Below are 15,869 nucleotides of genomic sequence, written 5' to 3' on the forward strand. Positions count from 1 at the left end.
TTCTACCTTACCACTTATCTTAATTTCCAGTACCAACTCTTTAACTCTTTGTATCTTAAATGCATACGTGCTCCTCATTATTTCTTCAAATACAGATTCCTTGTCTGTGAGTTTGTCTCCTTATTAAAATTTATTTCTAATGTCCAAAATCAATGCTCACGGTGGTTCTGTAGTTATTTAGAGCCACAGGAGAGTGTAAAAAATTTCTATCACCCCACACACATTCCTTCAGCTAATGTCAATCAAACACAGTGCTCTGCCTTCTTATTTAAGCTTTCATGCTGTAAATAAGTGTCCTTTACATGACCTACTTAATGTCACAGTCTTTGTGCTTTTGGTTGATAATTTTCTTCATAAAATGGTCCCCAAGAACAACAGTGAACTGTTTGTTGTCTAGTGTCCTCAACTGTCAGTAGCATGGCATGCCCTTCACCTAGGTTGGATAAGCTTTGGTCCAGTATAATTAGTGCAAGTGGCTGTGAGATAATGTTAGTTTATCAATAATACACATTAAATAAAGTGTCTTTAAACAAAACATATGAAACAGGGTTGTGTGTTGAGCAGTCCATGAAAATATAACCAGAGGCTCAGAGGAGCCTCATTCTGTATTTCTCCTAGGAACAGTAATACAGTATTTGGTAATTCAGTGTTCACAGTAAATTTATAAAGCCATTGCAGTTGATGAGACTTGCTTACACATTGGTCTGCCAGGTTTGCCTACTCATTTTCCAACTACTCCATAAGGATAATCAGAAAACTTCTAAGAATCTGATGGACTACACAGCACAAGCTTCAGCAAGAAGCATACGAAATATAGGCTTGTGAAGTAGGGGAAGTGTAGACCTGAGTGAGAAGTATTGTCCTGGAAGGTGAGGGGAGAACACAGAGTAAGCTTTGTCTACTTCAGACGGTTGCCTGGAGCTGGCCTGGGGCGCTCAGATACCAAGGTTCCCATTAAATATGTATTGACTGCCAAAGGGAAGTTGACGGACAATTTGACCCTTCAAGGTCCTTTCTGTATCTCATTTGTTAAATAGGAGATTTCTTTCCTTTTCAATATGCACTCAATACTTCGGCCAGGGACACAGTCAGGTGTGCTGGAAAAGAAATTGGTCCCATTGCCTAACAGTCTTTCCTGGTTTTGTACAATGGAATTTTTGTATGTAATGTACACTTAATTGTTGTATTCAGAGAAGAAACCAAGAAATTATTTAACTACAACATGAAGCCATTTGGGTGCCAAAGGGAAAAGGATTTAAAAATAACAATTTGCACATACAGTACATTTCTTTCTTCCTAAATTTTAAGTGGTGAGAAATCCATCTGATCAAAGCACTCGAAATGTTGAGATGGAGAAGTGACACTTCATGTGACAACGATATGGCATTTTATCTAAAATTGTGGGGTTTTTTTACAGCTCATGAATAAATAAATGAATGATAGCTATAAACTTCCTAAGCCTCTCAGATAAATGGCTGTCACAAGAATATGAAGGCTAACAAAGCAGAAAAATGGCAAGAGAGGGAATATGTCTTGAGGATTATAGTGGGGTTTAGTGCCAAATGCTTTGAGAACATAACTCTCATGCTCTATTACCTTATTTTACAAGTTACTATGTAATGGAGGAAATGATATAATTTGTTATGATCTTAAAAGACTGTCAATTCTTTCCTTCTTTCAATTCTCGTATCTTTTTTCTCTGTCATCTTCCAATCTTCAAAATAATCTCTCTGTCTCTGTCTCTGTCTCTGTCTGTCTCTCTCTCTCTCTCTCACACACACACACACACACACACACACACACACACACATATATATACATGATAAATACAAATACATAGAAAACTTTGCTGTGTGCAAGTCAAAGCATTATAATGAAGGGAAAAGAAAACAGACAGTTATTCCCTTCCCAAATTTCATATTCTACACAAAATAGTACACAGGAAAGGAAATAGTGTAATAAATACTATTATAAGCAGAAACAGTTATAGGTGGTTAACAGAAAAGGGTATTATTGTGAAGGGTAAAATGTGGGGAGAAAGTACTTCAGTCAAGTTTGAAAGATGGTCAGAGCATTGCAGGTATAAAATGGGAAAATTAAAAGCACAGGAATTTACAGTCTCCATATTCCAAATTTCAACCCCATATTGTTAAGTATAATTAGAATATATAACAGAATTTATCAAATTCTGTTGCCTTTATGAATTGAGCATGGAATTATTATGAAAGACTTCTGGCTTAAAGACAAGATCAGAAGATGGTGCCTGGGCTCTCAAGTGGAAGAGGACAGGTATTTTAGAACAAGACAGATGTCAATAAAGAACAAAAGAGCCTTTCCGGTGGTTCTCTGTCTGCTCCACGCTTCTGGGGCCACTTCAAGCATTGAGTTATGCTCTGAATATGACTGTCAAAGGGGACCATTCTGAATTTCATGGCTTCAAGAACATCAGGAGCAGGAGAAAAATCTACCCCACATCTGAAATCCTCAAAGAACTTGGAGTGCATTGCCCAGGGAGAACAATACTTCACAGATACTTCTTTGAATACCCAAGAGACCACGCACACACAATGAAGGTGGTTGTACTTGTACTGTAAGGTTTGCTGGTAGGTTGGTTTTTGAAGAAGATATCAATGATTTCTCTAAGAGGTGATATCCTCTGCGAACTCAACAGAGATAGAATGGTTTCACTGAACAGTCTCAGAGAGAACTCAGGGTGTTGCGCATGCACAGGTCAGTGACTGGCATCTCCAGTACATTAGCTATTAGGTCGCTGCAGCTATTGAGGGATTTAGAAGTGGCTGGTGAAACATTTGAAAAGATAACAATACCTATATCTTTGACTAAGGGAAATATATAATTAAGGCAATAATTAATTTCACCCGGGTATTTTGTTTGCTCTTTCTTTTAGGTACTGGGAATTGAACTCAGGACCTTGTACTTGCCAGGTGAGCGCTGTACCACAGAGTTATATCTCTGGTCCTTTTGTTTGCTTTCTAAGGTCTATCCTAGAACTTTTTCAACTTAAAATCTGACTTCTCTTATAAGTGCATTGCATTCAATATAACAAAAATCAATACAATAGATGCCTGCTCTCTGCTTCAAACATAGTAACTGTAAATGTATCTGTGTCACCAATTACTGTTCTGCATAAGTAGTTTATTTGAAGAAAGAGTCCCAGGGTGAAAAAACTGTACCCTACCATGCTAAACTGTTGCTAAGGAGAGGAAATGTCTTAAAGTGGAATATTACACAGCAATTAAATGGAATGAGGTAAGCTATGTGTTTTAGAGATAGATTCAGGGATATTTTCGATGAACAAAACAAGTTTCAAGTGATACAGTATGAGTTTTTTCTTTTTTTGGTTCTAAAGAGAATTTAAAAAATGATACAGAATTTCAAAACTAAATGAAGGGAAATTAACTATGATTTTTATATTGCATATTTTTATCACCAAAGTAGCTGCTCAGATTTCCAGATATAGATGTGTGAGATTGATCAAACAATATAAATACTAACTGTTCCTTTCAATGAAGTAATAGAAATTACTAGTAGGTTATCTTAGTATGTGTGTGTATACACACACACACACACACACACACACATATATATATATATACCTTCTTTTCTCCTTTCCCCCATTCTAACTGTTCTTTCATTTTGAGCAGTTTCTTTCCCTTTCACAGTATCTACTGTACCTTTTGGATCTTATTTACTTTTTCAGTGTCTTACACTAGGGAGACAATACTATGTTTACATATGTGAATCTGATTTATTTCACTTATGAGTGTGGTCTCAAATTACATCCATTTATCTATAAAAGCCTCAAGTTTATCTTTCGTTATTGCTGAGTAATACTCCATTGTATAAAAATACCACATCTTTTTTACCCATTCCTCAGTTGATGGGCATTTGAGTTGTTTCCAGGATTTAGCTATTACCAATTGTACTACTGTAAATAAACATGGGTACACATATATAGCTGTGATATGACATTTTTAATTCTTTGGGGAAAACACCAAGAATGGGACCTGTACTCATAGTTTCCTGAGGAATCTCCACACTGATTTCCACAGTGGTTGTACAAGTTGACAATCCCTCCAATAGTGGAGAAGTGTTCCTTTTTCCCCACAGCCACTCTAGCATTTGTTCTTGGTTGATTTCTTGATGATAGCCATTCTCTCTGGGGTGAGATGTAATCTTAGTATTATTTTAATTTACATATCTTGAATGACCAATGATGTTGAACGCTTTTTAATATATTTATTTGCCATTTGCATTTCTTCATCTGAGAAGTGTGTACTCATCTCAGATGCCCAGTTTTGGATTGGGTCTTTGAATCTGGGGAGTCTGATTTTTTAAAAATTCTTTACATGTTCTCAGAGAAACAACCAACCAAAAAAGAAAACTACAGACCAATCTCCCTAATGAATATAGATGCAAAAATCCTCAAAAAAATACTAACAAATAGAATGCAGAAAATAATCAAGAAGATTATATACCATGATGAAGTGGGATTCATCCCAGGAATGCAGGGATGGCTCAGTATACACAAATGAATAAATATAATACACCATATCAACAGAGTAAAGGCAAAAATCACGATCATCTCAACAGCTGCAGAAAAAGCATTTGATAAAGTTCAAAACTAATTCATCATAAAAACCCCACAGAAAATCAGTATAAATGGTTTTTACCTCAATCTGATAAAATCCATCTATGACAAACCAACAGCTAACACCATATTAAATGGACAAAAATTGAAAGCTTTCACTCTAAAATCAGGAACATGACAAGGATGCCTACTATCACCACTCTTATTCAATATAGTTTTGGAAACATTAGCCACAGCAATTAGACAAGAGAGAGAAATAAAAGGAATGAAGATAAGAAAGAAAGAAGAGAAATTATCATTTTTCTCAGATGACATGATACTCTATGTAGAAGACCCCAAAAGCTCTCAAATAACCAAATGCAGTAGCACAGCAAAATACAAAGTCAATGATCAAAATTCAATAGCATTCCTGTACACAAACAACAACCTTACTGAGAGAGAAATGGAGGAAACCACACCCTTCACAATAGCATCTAGAAAAATGAAATACTTAGGACTCAATCTAACAAAGGAAGGAAAAGATCTATATAGTGAAAATAAGAGTACTTTAAAAAAAAAGAGAGATTAAAGAGGATTTCAGAAAATGGAAAGATATTCCTTACTCATGGATAGGAAGAGCCAATATGGTGAAAATGGTCTTCCTCCTAAAACTGTTATACATCTCTAGTGCAATCCTGATCAAAATACTATTAGTAGATCTCAAAGATCTAGAGAAAACATTGCTAAAATTCATCTGGAACCAGAAGATACCTAAAATAGCAAAGGTAATCCTGGGCAACACAGGCAAGGCAGAAGGCATCACAATCCCTGACTTGAAATTATACTACAAAACTACTATGATAAAATCAGCATGGTACTGATAAAGAACAGACCTAAGGATCAGTGGAACAAATCAGAAGATGCAGACACAACTACAAAAACACTCAGCCACTTTATCTTTGACAAAGGGGCCCAACATGTTTACTGGAAGATATATAGTCTCTTTAATAAATGGTGCTGGAAATATTGGCTTTGCCTATGCCAAAGAGTAAATCTAGACCCATGTCTATCATCATGCACTAAACTAAAGTCAAAATGGATCAAAGACCTGAATATTAAACAGAAACACTACATCTACTGAAAGAGAAAGTAGGTGGAAATCTTGAAGACAAAGGAGTAGGCTGAGAATTCCTGAAAAAAAAAAAACTGCACAGGTAATACTTCAAAGTATAAACTGGGATCTCATTTTATTAAAAAGTTTTTGTACATCAAAAGAAATCACCAATAGAATAAAAAGAAAAACTACAAATTGTGAAAAAATTTTAGCCAACTGTCCCTCAGACAAAGAATACAGTATGAGTTTTAAGTGAACTATAATGTGCTTCTCTGAGGCTATATGTAATTACTTAGGTAATGTTTTAGAAATTCCTGACACCATAATTCTGAAGAAGGGAGCCTAGTTACATGGGTACCTGGGGGAAGTTTGACATAAAGCTCTCTAACCTTATTTATAGTATTTGAATCACATTTACAAGGAGAAAGTAATTATCTGTAATATTATGGTTGTAGTAACACTACTAAGCTGAATGATCTTTATTTCTTTCCAGCCTAGGATTCTCTGAGCTGGTGAAAAGATAGTGTTAGCCCAAATAGAAAGTGGCCGGGTTGGGCCTAAGTTACATGAGATATATGATATAGTAATGTAGGTGAGCCTTACACCTTAGGAAACTGAGTACAAATTTAGGGTTGTTGGGATCACTCATCCTTTTCCAAGTAGAAAGTCCACCTGGTCTGACTAAATAAGGAGCATAAGAACTTACCAGGTTACACCAAGCAATTAAAAATGAAGAAGACCTCAAGTGTATGGGGTCCTTATCAAGGGTTCTGCTCTAAAGAGGATCCACATACCCTGATCATCAGCACAGCCTTTCTGATGTCCCGAACGCCATCATACACCAGACGAGAGGCATCGATGAACTCATTTTCCTCAAACGGTTGAGGGACGTTGGCGCTCAGGGCTTCAATGGCAACCTCGACTTGTTCAGCAAAGCGTGGCATCACTAGGTTAGAGAAAGAGAAAAGTAGAGGATGAAGCAGTTTTCTCTTACTATCTCTCACTGTAGCCCTTGGGCAGGGTTGCGGGCCCTTCTACCCAGTTTGAAGTGGGCTCAGCGTAGGGATCTTTGTGTTCCTTACCCAGCAGAGGAACATGGTTACAAACAAGAAGACTCATGAAAGCCATCCAAGGTAGTTAGGCACTATGTATAATAAACTAGCCTGAATTTTACAGCTGCTTTTCACCAACTGAAATGGTGGCTGAGTTTTCTTAACCCTTCCAAACCTGCTTCTCTGTAAAGTATACACAGATCCTGCTTCTGGATTCAGTAGGAGATGCATACACAGTATTGAATGGAATCATTAGCACAGTTTTAAAATATCAGAAAATAGAGTCATAGTGCATGAACAGCAGACCCTTGCCCACATAGCTTCCAAACAGCAGAGTAATATGACCTCATCCATTCCTCTTTTGTCCAGAATGCAGGGATTGGGGAGGATTTTGTGACAGATGGAGGGACTCTGTAGGGCTGTCTAAGAGGAAAGAGGGAAAACGCAAGGTACTCAGCAGAAAGACATACAGAAAGAGATGACAGGCGAGGTCAAAGAGAAATTATTCCATTTTGTCAGTGTCACTTGTTGTAAAAGATGATGCACAGGTAAGTTTTGAAAATGCTGCTGCCTGTCTTTTACAGGAACACCTGCACACCCCCTGGAGGTCTGTGGAGAATGCACTGAATGGAAGTCTGGGATGGTTCACCAACTACTTTAAAAATGCCGCTGACTCACTGACTCTCAAAAGTTATAATTCAATTTCTCCACTGTTCTCTTGTAACAATCAATTGACAAACAAAAGCCAAAAGCACAATGCGTTTTATTTACAAGGACAATAAAACAGAAACATCATTCATCTATTTCCATTTCTGAACTCTCATGCACAATTTGTCTTTATGCTCATTTTCAACTTCTCTGGAGACGGTAACATCCATTTTAATCCCTGGTGTGAGAAACTCGGCTAAATTACTTTACTCTCTAGGGTCAGAGCATGTGAGACAAAACACTCCTAGAAAAGTATATTTCTACCAGGAAAAGTCAAACATTTAAAACATAAAAGGAGGGGGAGGTTAGAGGGACGTAGAATAACAATTTTTTCAACAGAGATGATCAAAACCAAAGCATAAATAGTGTGAATTCCTTTCTGCAGGTGCATTATTATGACTTTTATTTGAGATTTTAAGCTGCATTTAAATGGAAAGAGTTTGGAGAATACTGAGCTATTGAGATAAGTATGAATAAAATAAAATTGAGGTGACTGGTATGCTATTATGCTTATTTGATCATTACACTGTGTGTACCTTTCTCAGAACTTCACATTGGGGTCTACAAATGTGTGCATTGATTATATAGGGCCCTACAGTAGAATTGTAAAAAAAAAAAAAAAAAAACTATTCTTCTAAAACCAGTACATTACACCCATGTTTGGGTACTATAAATGTACACAATGATTATATATCAATTACAAATAAAATTTTAAAACTGTATTTCTAAAACCAACACATTAAACTCAAGTTCTTTTAGGCATCCTTTTGTATTGGGAACAAATCTTTTTACATGACTGAACAATACAGATAAATGATATTGACCTCTTTGAGCATGAAAGTGTCTTTGTATTCATCTGACATTTGGAGATGGATACTTTCCTTAAATAAAACTACCAATTCCCTGTCTTAAGCTGCAACCTCTGAATCCTATTAATTCTGTTCTATTTGATGGCTAAGCTGCCATAAGTAGGGACATCAAAGATTTCACAATTTCATATAATATCTGGTGGCACATATATGAATAAGATTGCCTGCCCCTGTTGTACAAGTGATAAAGGATTAGCACTCTTACACATATAGAGAATAAATACACCTGGAAATCAATAAGAAAGAAGCAGAAAAACTGACAAGGGATTAGCACACTGTATTCACAGAAATATAGATTACTGATAAATATACAGTAAGATGCTTAACTTCACCAATAATTGCAAAGCAACAGTGCAAATGAGATATTTCATATGGGTGGTGAAGAGGGGCAAACAAATTGAATAATAATTTTTCTCAGCAGGTAGGCAAAGGAGAAACTTGTACTCCAGATTAAATAGATATCATTTTGGTATTTTGACAAAATCTAGGGAAATGAAGCTTTCCAGTCCTCAACAGCAAATTAAGGGTATATTTAAGCTATCATATGACCAAATATGAACTCCTAAAGAGATGCTCATTAGGCAGGCTGAGCAACCCTACCCTGGAATCACAAGAGTGTTTATGTCTTTGTGTCTCTACAGCTACAACTATGTTAGGTTGCATATCCTCAGAGTTAAGAAGAAGAAAATTATACAAAATATGAGAATAAAAATAATTAGTTTCCCATAAGCCTCTTAACAAGTGATACCCCAGGTTTATCCTGACTCTTCTGCCTCAGAAGGAACCTCTGGGAGGCACTCACTCCAGATTCATAGGCAATATATCAAGAGGGACCAAGCATGGGAATTTGGGGACTGCCAGTGTCATAAAATGAGTCTGAGGTGAAAGTTTGACCAGCAACAGCAAAACAAACAAACAAAAACAGAACTTGTCTGAGAAATTTAAAAATACAGAGAGTACTGAGCATATTTTAACATGTTCTCCTACTTTCTGAAAGGATGTAATAGATGACCTTAAATATAATATGTACTTCTGAGGTAGGAACTAGAGGCATCTGTTTGTTATATTTGTCTCTGTTCCTTTTGTGCCTTTGAATTATTGTATAATTCAAATATTTTAAAAAATTATTCTCAGAAATGAACAATGGACTGTGAAACAGGACTCAGAATAAAACAATGTTCTGCAAAATGGCACAGAACTGAATAGAAACCAATTTGATCAATAGCATTAAGTGAGAAGTCCTTCAGAATGTCTACAGTCAAGTGCTTCACAGTCTACCTTAACAAATGCCAACTAGAAAGCAGGTTCAGGCTGCCCTTTCTTCCCACACCTTATCTCCAGGGACACATCTCCATCTGCTTTAAGGCTTTGTGAGTTTAAAGGGGTGAGTAGGTGTATGGCTGTGCAAGGTTACCCTGAAGAAAAAATGAAAGGAAACAGTAACGGGTAACAGGCAATCTTGCTCCAACCACCTATTGACCTGGTTCTATACTCAAGGGAAAGAGAAGAAAAGTCAAACCTAAAGGAAGCATTTTCATGAGAGGTGCTGTCCAACCTGGAGGTAGGAAGTGGGGGTTCTACTTGCAGTAGCACAGAACCTCCCTTGTGAGGCTGGATGGGAGAGCACTGTTACTGACCTGACATTATCAGAGAAGGCAGAAATCAGGCCCTTTTAAGAAGATACTGGAACAGAAATCCATCAAGGTTTTAAGAAAAAGTAAATAAACAGTGTGTGGGTATGGGAGATATTTTTTCTATACTTTGTTTATAAGCAGGCTGGGGATTTAGCTCAGCGGCACAGTGCCTGCCTGGCAAGTGCAAGGTCATGAGTTTGATTCCTGGTACTGGAAAAAAAAAAACAAAAAAAAAAGAATTGAGCCCTACTTTGTTTATAAGCACTTTCAGGAGTTATATGTGTAGGGCTTGGCCAACGCTATTGCTCCTGAGCCAGCAGAGCTTTGCTTTTCACCTTGTTACTCTCTTCCCTGGTTTACTTTTGTATTTTTCTTAAGAGTGGCAAATCAGAAAAACAAATGTGTATAGATAAATGGCCTCTCATACCAGAACCTAAGGTATGGGTTTAACTATGAATTCTTCTATCCTTGTGATAGTGGCTGAAATACTTAATGCCCCAATAGTAATACTAGGATAGAAAAACTGAGATAGAAAAAGGTTCTGAGATAGAAAATACTCTGAGATAGAAAGAGTTCTATCTCAGCAAAATTTCTCTATCTCAGAAAAAGTTTCTGAGATAGAAAACGTTTCAGACTATTTCAAATATGACACTGTTCTGTTTCTCACTAATTAGGACAAAACATAGCCTTGCTTTTGCAATTTGCACATTATGCATTAAAAGGGTTTCTGATATCAGATTATATAAACAGAACCTTTTTTCTATTTTCTGAATCGCATCCAAAAAGTAGATGCCGATTTACCAGTATTTATCAGAAATGCTGAACTGCCCTTAATAGCTTGTCCTGAACAGGTTAGTCAAGTTGAGAAGAAACTTTTAAATTCTAGCTGTACTTTTATATGCATGCTGCATACTAGGCCAGTGACATTCCAAGAGTAATGAAATCAGAGTTAAGTATGCATATAAAAACCAAGGTCACATTATTCTACTGTTGATCAAGATCCTAAACCATAGGTGAGGAAGCTATGGAACAAATTCTCTTGAGAGACTTCAGAGGTAAGGTTTCCAAGCACAGTGTGAGTCAGTTAAATAAATGAAAAGTTCTGCTAAAGTGCCAAAAGGACTGCTAACAACCATGAGGGAATAATCCAAGGTTAACCAGAGATAATGCAGAGGAACAGCCAGTCAACCCAGCTGCCTCTGAGCAACCCTCTAAAAAGCCTGTGTTCCCGCCTTCCATAGGTCAGGACTTCCTCACAATGCAGAGGAAACTGTAACACCTCTGCAACAAGATACAAATCATGTATCTTGTAACACTGTAACCATGGAACACTTACCTACAGTTTATCTCTCTGTGCTACCACCTATTTCTACATACATTTAAAGGTTCCAAATAGAACAAATCATGACTATATCTTCAAATACAACATGGAAACAAAACATAGCATCCCAACATGTCCATGAACAGCTTATTCTGTCATACTGAAATATACTTCCTTCTCTTTGGTCTTATGAAGGAAATATATCAATCTTCAATCTCCAGGATTTAAATTAACTACTCATCACAAAGGCTTCCTTAATGCCTAGACATCACAAATCAGACTTTTTTATTTTTGCAATTTATAGAGTCTTAATGGTACACACACCACTGCAGACTTGGAACACTGTGTTGGGATTGTTCTCTGGCATTTCTGTATGTTAACTGCTTTGCATATGAGTCAGTTTTAGAAAGAGCCCATATATTCTTCTTTCTTTGAATCTTAAACCCTGGTCACTCTCTGACACAGAGAATCTACTTGAGAAAAGAAATATGAGAAGTAAAAGAATGGAATGAAGGAAAGAATCCGTTCATCACCAAACACTCCAGGGACAAATGAGTAGAATCATAGCTCACATTCTCTCTTTTTCAAGCCACCATTCCATATTGGTTTGATAATTTATTCATTTTATAAGTCCTTAAGGAAATTATTAATGGACATTCTAGGATTAGTCTCTAGGAATGTTTGAGAAATCTGAGCTTCGAATCATTGAATTGCTAAGCATCTTTGGCATGAACTTCACCATGGAACAAAGAAAGACTCAGGATTCTATCCTTGATTAGACAATGTATCAGAACTGCAGTGGAACTGTGGCTCATTCTAGCTCAGGAATTACTACAGCACTCTTCCTCTTATTGCACTAATTAAGCCTCTCAGCAGCTGGAATTAGGTAAAGTATTAGGTGTTATCCGAGTAAATGGGGCTAGACATAATTAATCTGAGGAGATTCTGAGATGATTCCAGAATCCCTAACACCAATGATGACAGACCTTTTAGAGACCAAGTGCCCAAACTGCAACCTAAAATCCACTTAATTATTGCAAAGTGCCAACACTGCAATTAAACGTGAATACCGAGATTTTGGTTTAGAAAAAAAAAAATAAAAAACAACTGTTATCCAGTACTTGGGTCCTGGGGCAACTTGGCTTGCATGCCAATAGAGAGGGCCATCATATCCACTATAGCACATGTGCCATAGGTTCACCACCACTGCCCTATACCAAAAAATGGCTATTTGCTATTTTTTTCTGTAGATAAAGCATCCTTTCTCTAAATAAGTTTTTATCAGATCTTGCCAAAGGATAATTCAGATAGCCTACGGTAGTAGAGGAGAGGTAAAGAGACAGTGACTAAGAGTATGATATAAACCACTGGAGAGCTAAGTTTACCCACAGGGAAATCTGACTGGCATTTATAAGGTGTCAGATGTACCTTGCTGTTTCAGCACACCCATGAAGCACAACCAGTTGTACAGAGTATGGTTGAGCCTGATTTTCTAAGTCACAATCCTTGTAGAAGTGGGAGCTGATCCAACATGATTCTGTGACACACCTGCACATTTCAAAAACAGAGGACAACCCATAGAGGCTTGCCATCATTCTATATTAGTTTAATAATTTTAGTAAATAACTCCATGCTCATGAATTAAGTTATTAGAGATCTTTAAAGGTTCCACCATTTCTTCACAAGGAGATCTTTCAAAATCTTGAATTCCTCATCTTTGCAAGGTCGCTTGTATGGGAGGTTCACCTACTGGATATGAAGTAATCAAATGGGCCAATATATCTGTCTCTTGAATACTATTTCATTCCTCTATGTAATTACAGAACTACACCCTCCATGAGAAGCAGCTATACCTTTCCTACAAGGTGTAAGTGGGGAAAGTCTGTTGAAGCCAGGAGTTCCTGCACTGCCCAGACTTTTCACTCTGACTCTGAATTTATATACGCACCACAATCCTTGTTTTGCCTTTCTTCGGCACTAGCTGTATATTATCTCTTATGATTTGGAGATTAACATTTGATCTCTACACCTAAGCAAATGCAAATTTTCTCTAATGATGGAATTAGCTTTTATTTCCTCTGCTTGACACATCCATTGTGATCTTTGAATTGTGTATCAGCCTCCTGTCTTATATCTCTATGCAGTTTCCTTACTCTGTCTTTCCTCTACCATTTCCAGCCACTGCACCAATCACCTTGAGCCAGTCTTGGCCTTTTCTTCCCCATTACCCAGCTTTGCTATGGTTTTGTCCTCTCTTGGCCAATACTGCATGGATCTATCTTGACTCACTGGGTCTTTTGTGTCCTGGAAACCACTGCATAAGGGAATTGGCACCTTGTGCCAGAAATCAAACACAGCCCTGTGCAGCCCACATTGTCATATTTGAGCACACAGCCTGATATTCTTTCCTAATTTTGTGACTCTTCACTATCATTGTGTCTCCCATCTGTAACATTTACAAATCCTTATGGGTGGTAAGGCAGGTTCTGCTATTCCTCGGATGAGATTTGTTTACTGGTGAATATGTCTCTGCATAATACCTTCACCTGAATATAGGCTGATGATAGTGATTACCTTTGATTGGTTTCTTGCCCGCTGTAATTCTGCTGAGTTGCTATGGCACCCAGCCAATATGGTGCTGGAGGTCATGTGGTATTGTGCTGAGTCACTATGGTATCCAGCCAATATGGTGCTGGCCACTAAAGGCCATGTGCTAAGCCCTGCCCTGCTTCTGCTGAGTCATATTACAACTTCCTACTTCCCTTTTGGTAATATCCTGTTCCCTTTTCCCATGCTCCCACCCAATCCTGGTCTGCCATGTCAGGCGATGTGCCTCCAAACCCCACTTCCAGCCTGGGGCTATTTAACCTTGGACCCCACGAAAGATCTTTAGAGACCACATTTTTCTCTTTCCATTGGTCTTTCTGCATCCACAATAAAGGTATTTTATTCTGTTTTACTTCTCTCTGTGCTGGAAAAACCTATCAACCTTCTCACCAACAGAATATGGCAAAGGATCTCATGGCATTTCTGCGATAAAGATATAAAGTGAGTTGGCTTTTAATCTTTTTTTCTTGTTTTTTCTTTTGTTCTTTTGGTTGCTTCTTATGATTAAAGCCAATTATCATATAGTAAACTGTTCTATGGAAAAATTCGTATGGCAAGTAGCAGACAGGCTTCTACTGAACACTGAGGAAAGAACTGTGGGCTTGGGTTCAACAACAAAGTGAGGTCTTCCATAGCACATGAGTATTGGGAAGTGAAGCTTTCACCAGATGATCCTCGAAATGACCATAGCTCTGACCAACAAATTAACTACAGCATTGTGGGAGGTCTTGAGCTGAGCCATTGTAAGATGTCTGGCCCATGGAAACTGCAATAATGAATGTATTGCTAAGATGCTACACTTGGGGTGACTTATTACACAGAAATAGATAACTAATACAATAGTGTATGCCAGAAATGAACACTATCTGTCTAGTTCCCTTTTTCCCATTATTTAGACAGAGTGCCTGACACCCAAAGTTAAAGGGAGGAAAGGTTTATTTAGCTCACAGTTTGTGGAGGTTTCAGTCCATAATCAGCTGGCTCCAAGGCAGGGTAGCAGGGCATATCAGCATTGCAGAGGAGAAACAGTTCATGGCAAGCAGAAGGTAGCAAAGTAAGCAAGAGATGATCAGAGATCTTTCTATCCCTTATATCATATCCAGGCTACTTAGAGTGGGTAGAACTCCTACCTTAATCCTAGTGCCCTTGAGCCTAGCGTTCCACCATGAATTAATCCCAGAGTCACACACTCTACATTCATCCACCTCTAAAAAAACAAGTCCCACCTATGACCACCTTTGGAGGGATATCTAGACACAGCCATATCACTATCAGTAAAGATAATACAAACATACAATAAAATTTCTTATCAATTGTAGCAACAATGCTATGTCTAGTTTTCTGGTGTATTTATTTGTTTCAAGAAGCTTAATATTTGATTTTACACAAGTTACTTGACAAATTTGAGCTCAAGTTTGCTCAGTGTAAAATAGGAACAATGACAGCTGCCATTCATTTCATATGAGGTTTAGAAATACATTCAAAAAATTTATCACCAGTTAAGTGTGGTGGCATGTGCCTGTAATCCATGCTACTTGGGAAGCTGAGCCAGCAAGACAAATTGAGTGCAGGAGTTCAAGACCAGCCTAGGTAAATAAAGCAAGACTCATACTCAAAAACAAAAATTTATTCAATTTGATAACAAATCTAGACAGTGCTTTAGGAGTAAGGAATGGAGTAGCAAATAAAACATGGTTATGCCTTTGGGGCACTGAAGAAAAGTCTATGATGTATGTAAGAAGATTATCATGGGGCCTGGAACATAAAAGATTCAAAATAAAGAATTCTTGTATTCATCATCACACTGCATCTCTCTGCATCTACCCATCCACACACTTATTCTTTGATGAAAGCTAGGAATTTGTCCAGAATCCTGTGGATGGGACCTGGAGGTGCAATTCTAGCGACTCATCACCAAAAAGGCAGGCTTGCTGGAGCATATTGAACTACACTGAAAATAGCATATCAGTAAG

The 15,869-nt window shown here is 37.6% G+C and overlaps 1 protein-coding gene across 2 annotated transcripts in view; it reads right to left on the reverse strand.

Moving 5' to 3' along the window:
* Ctnna2 (catenin (cadherin-associated protein), alpha 2) overlaps positions 1-15,869 on the reverse strand; it is a 1,070,661-nt gene that overhangs the window by 69,540 nt on the left and 985,252 nt on the right. For both annotated transcript variants that reach the window (XM_005385453.2, XM_005385454.2), the window contains exon 13: positions 6,500-6,651. In XM_005385453.2, the coding sequence (XP_005385510.1) occupies positions 6,500-6,651 (152 nt within the window). The remainder of the gene's footprint in view (positions 1-6,499; positions 6,652-15,869) is intronic.

Source organism: Chinchilla lanigera, unplaced genomic scaffold, assembly GCF_000276665.1.
Source record: "Chinchilla lanigera isolate Chin_1 unplaced genomic scaffold, ChiLan1.0 scaffold00023, whole genome shotgun sequence".
Taxonomy (NCBI): Eukaryota; Metazoa; Chordata; class Mammalia; order Rodentia; family Chinchillidae; genus Chinchilla; species Chinchilla lanigera.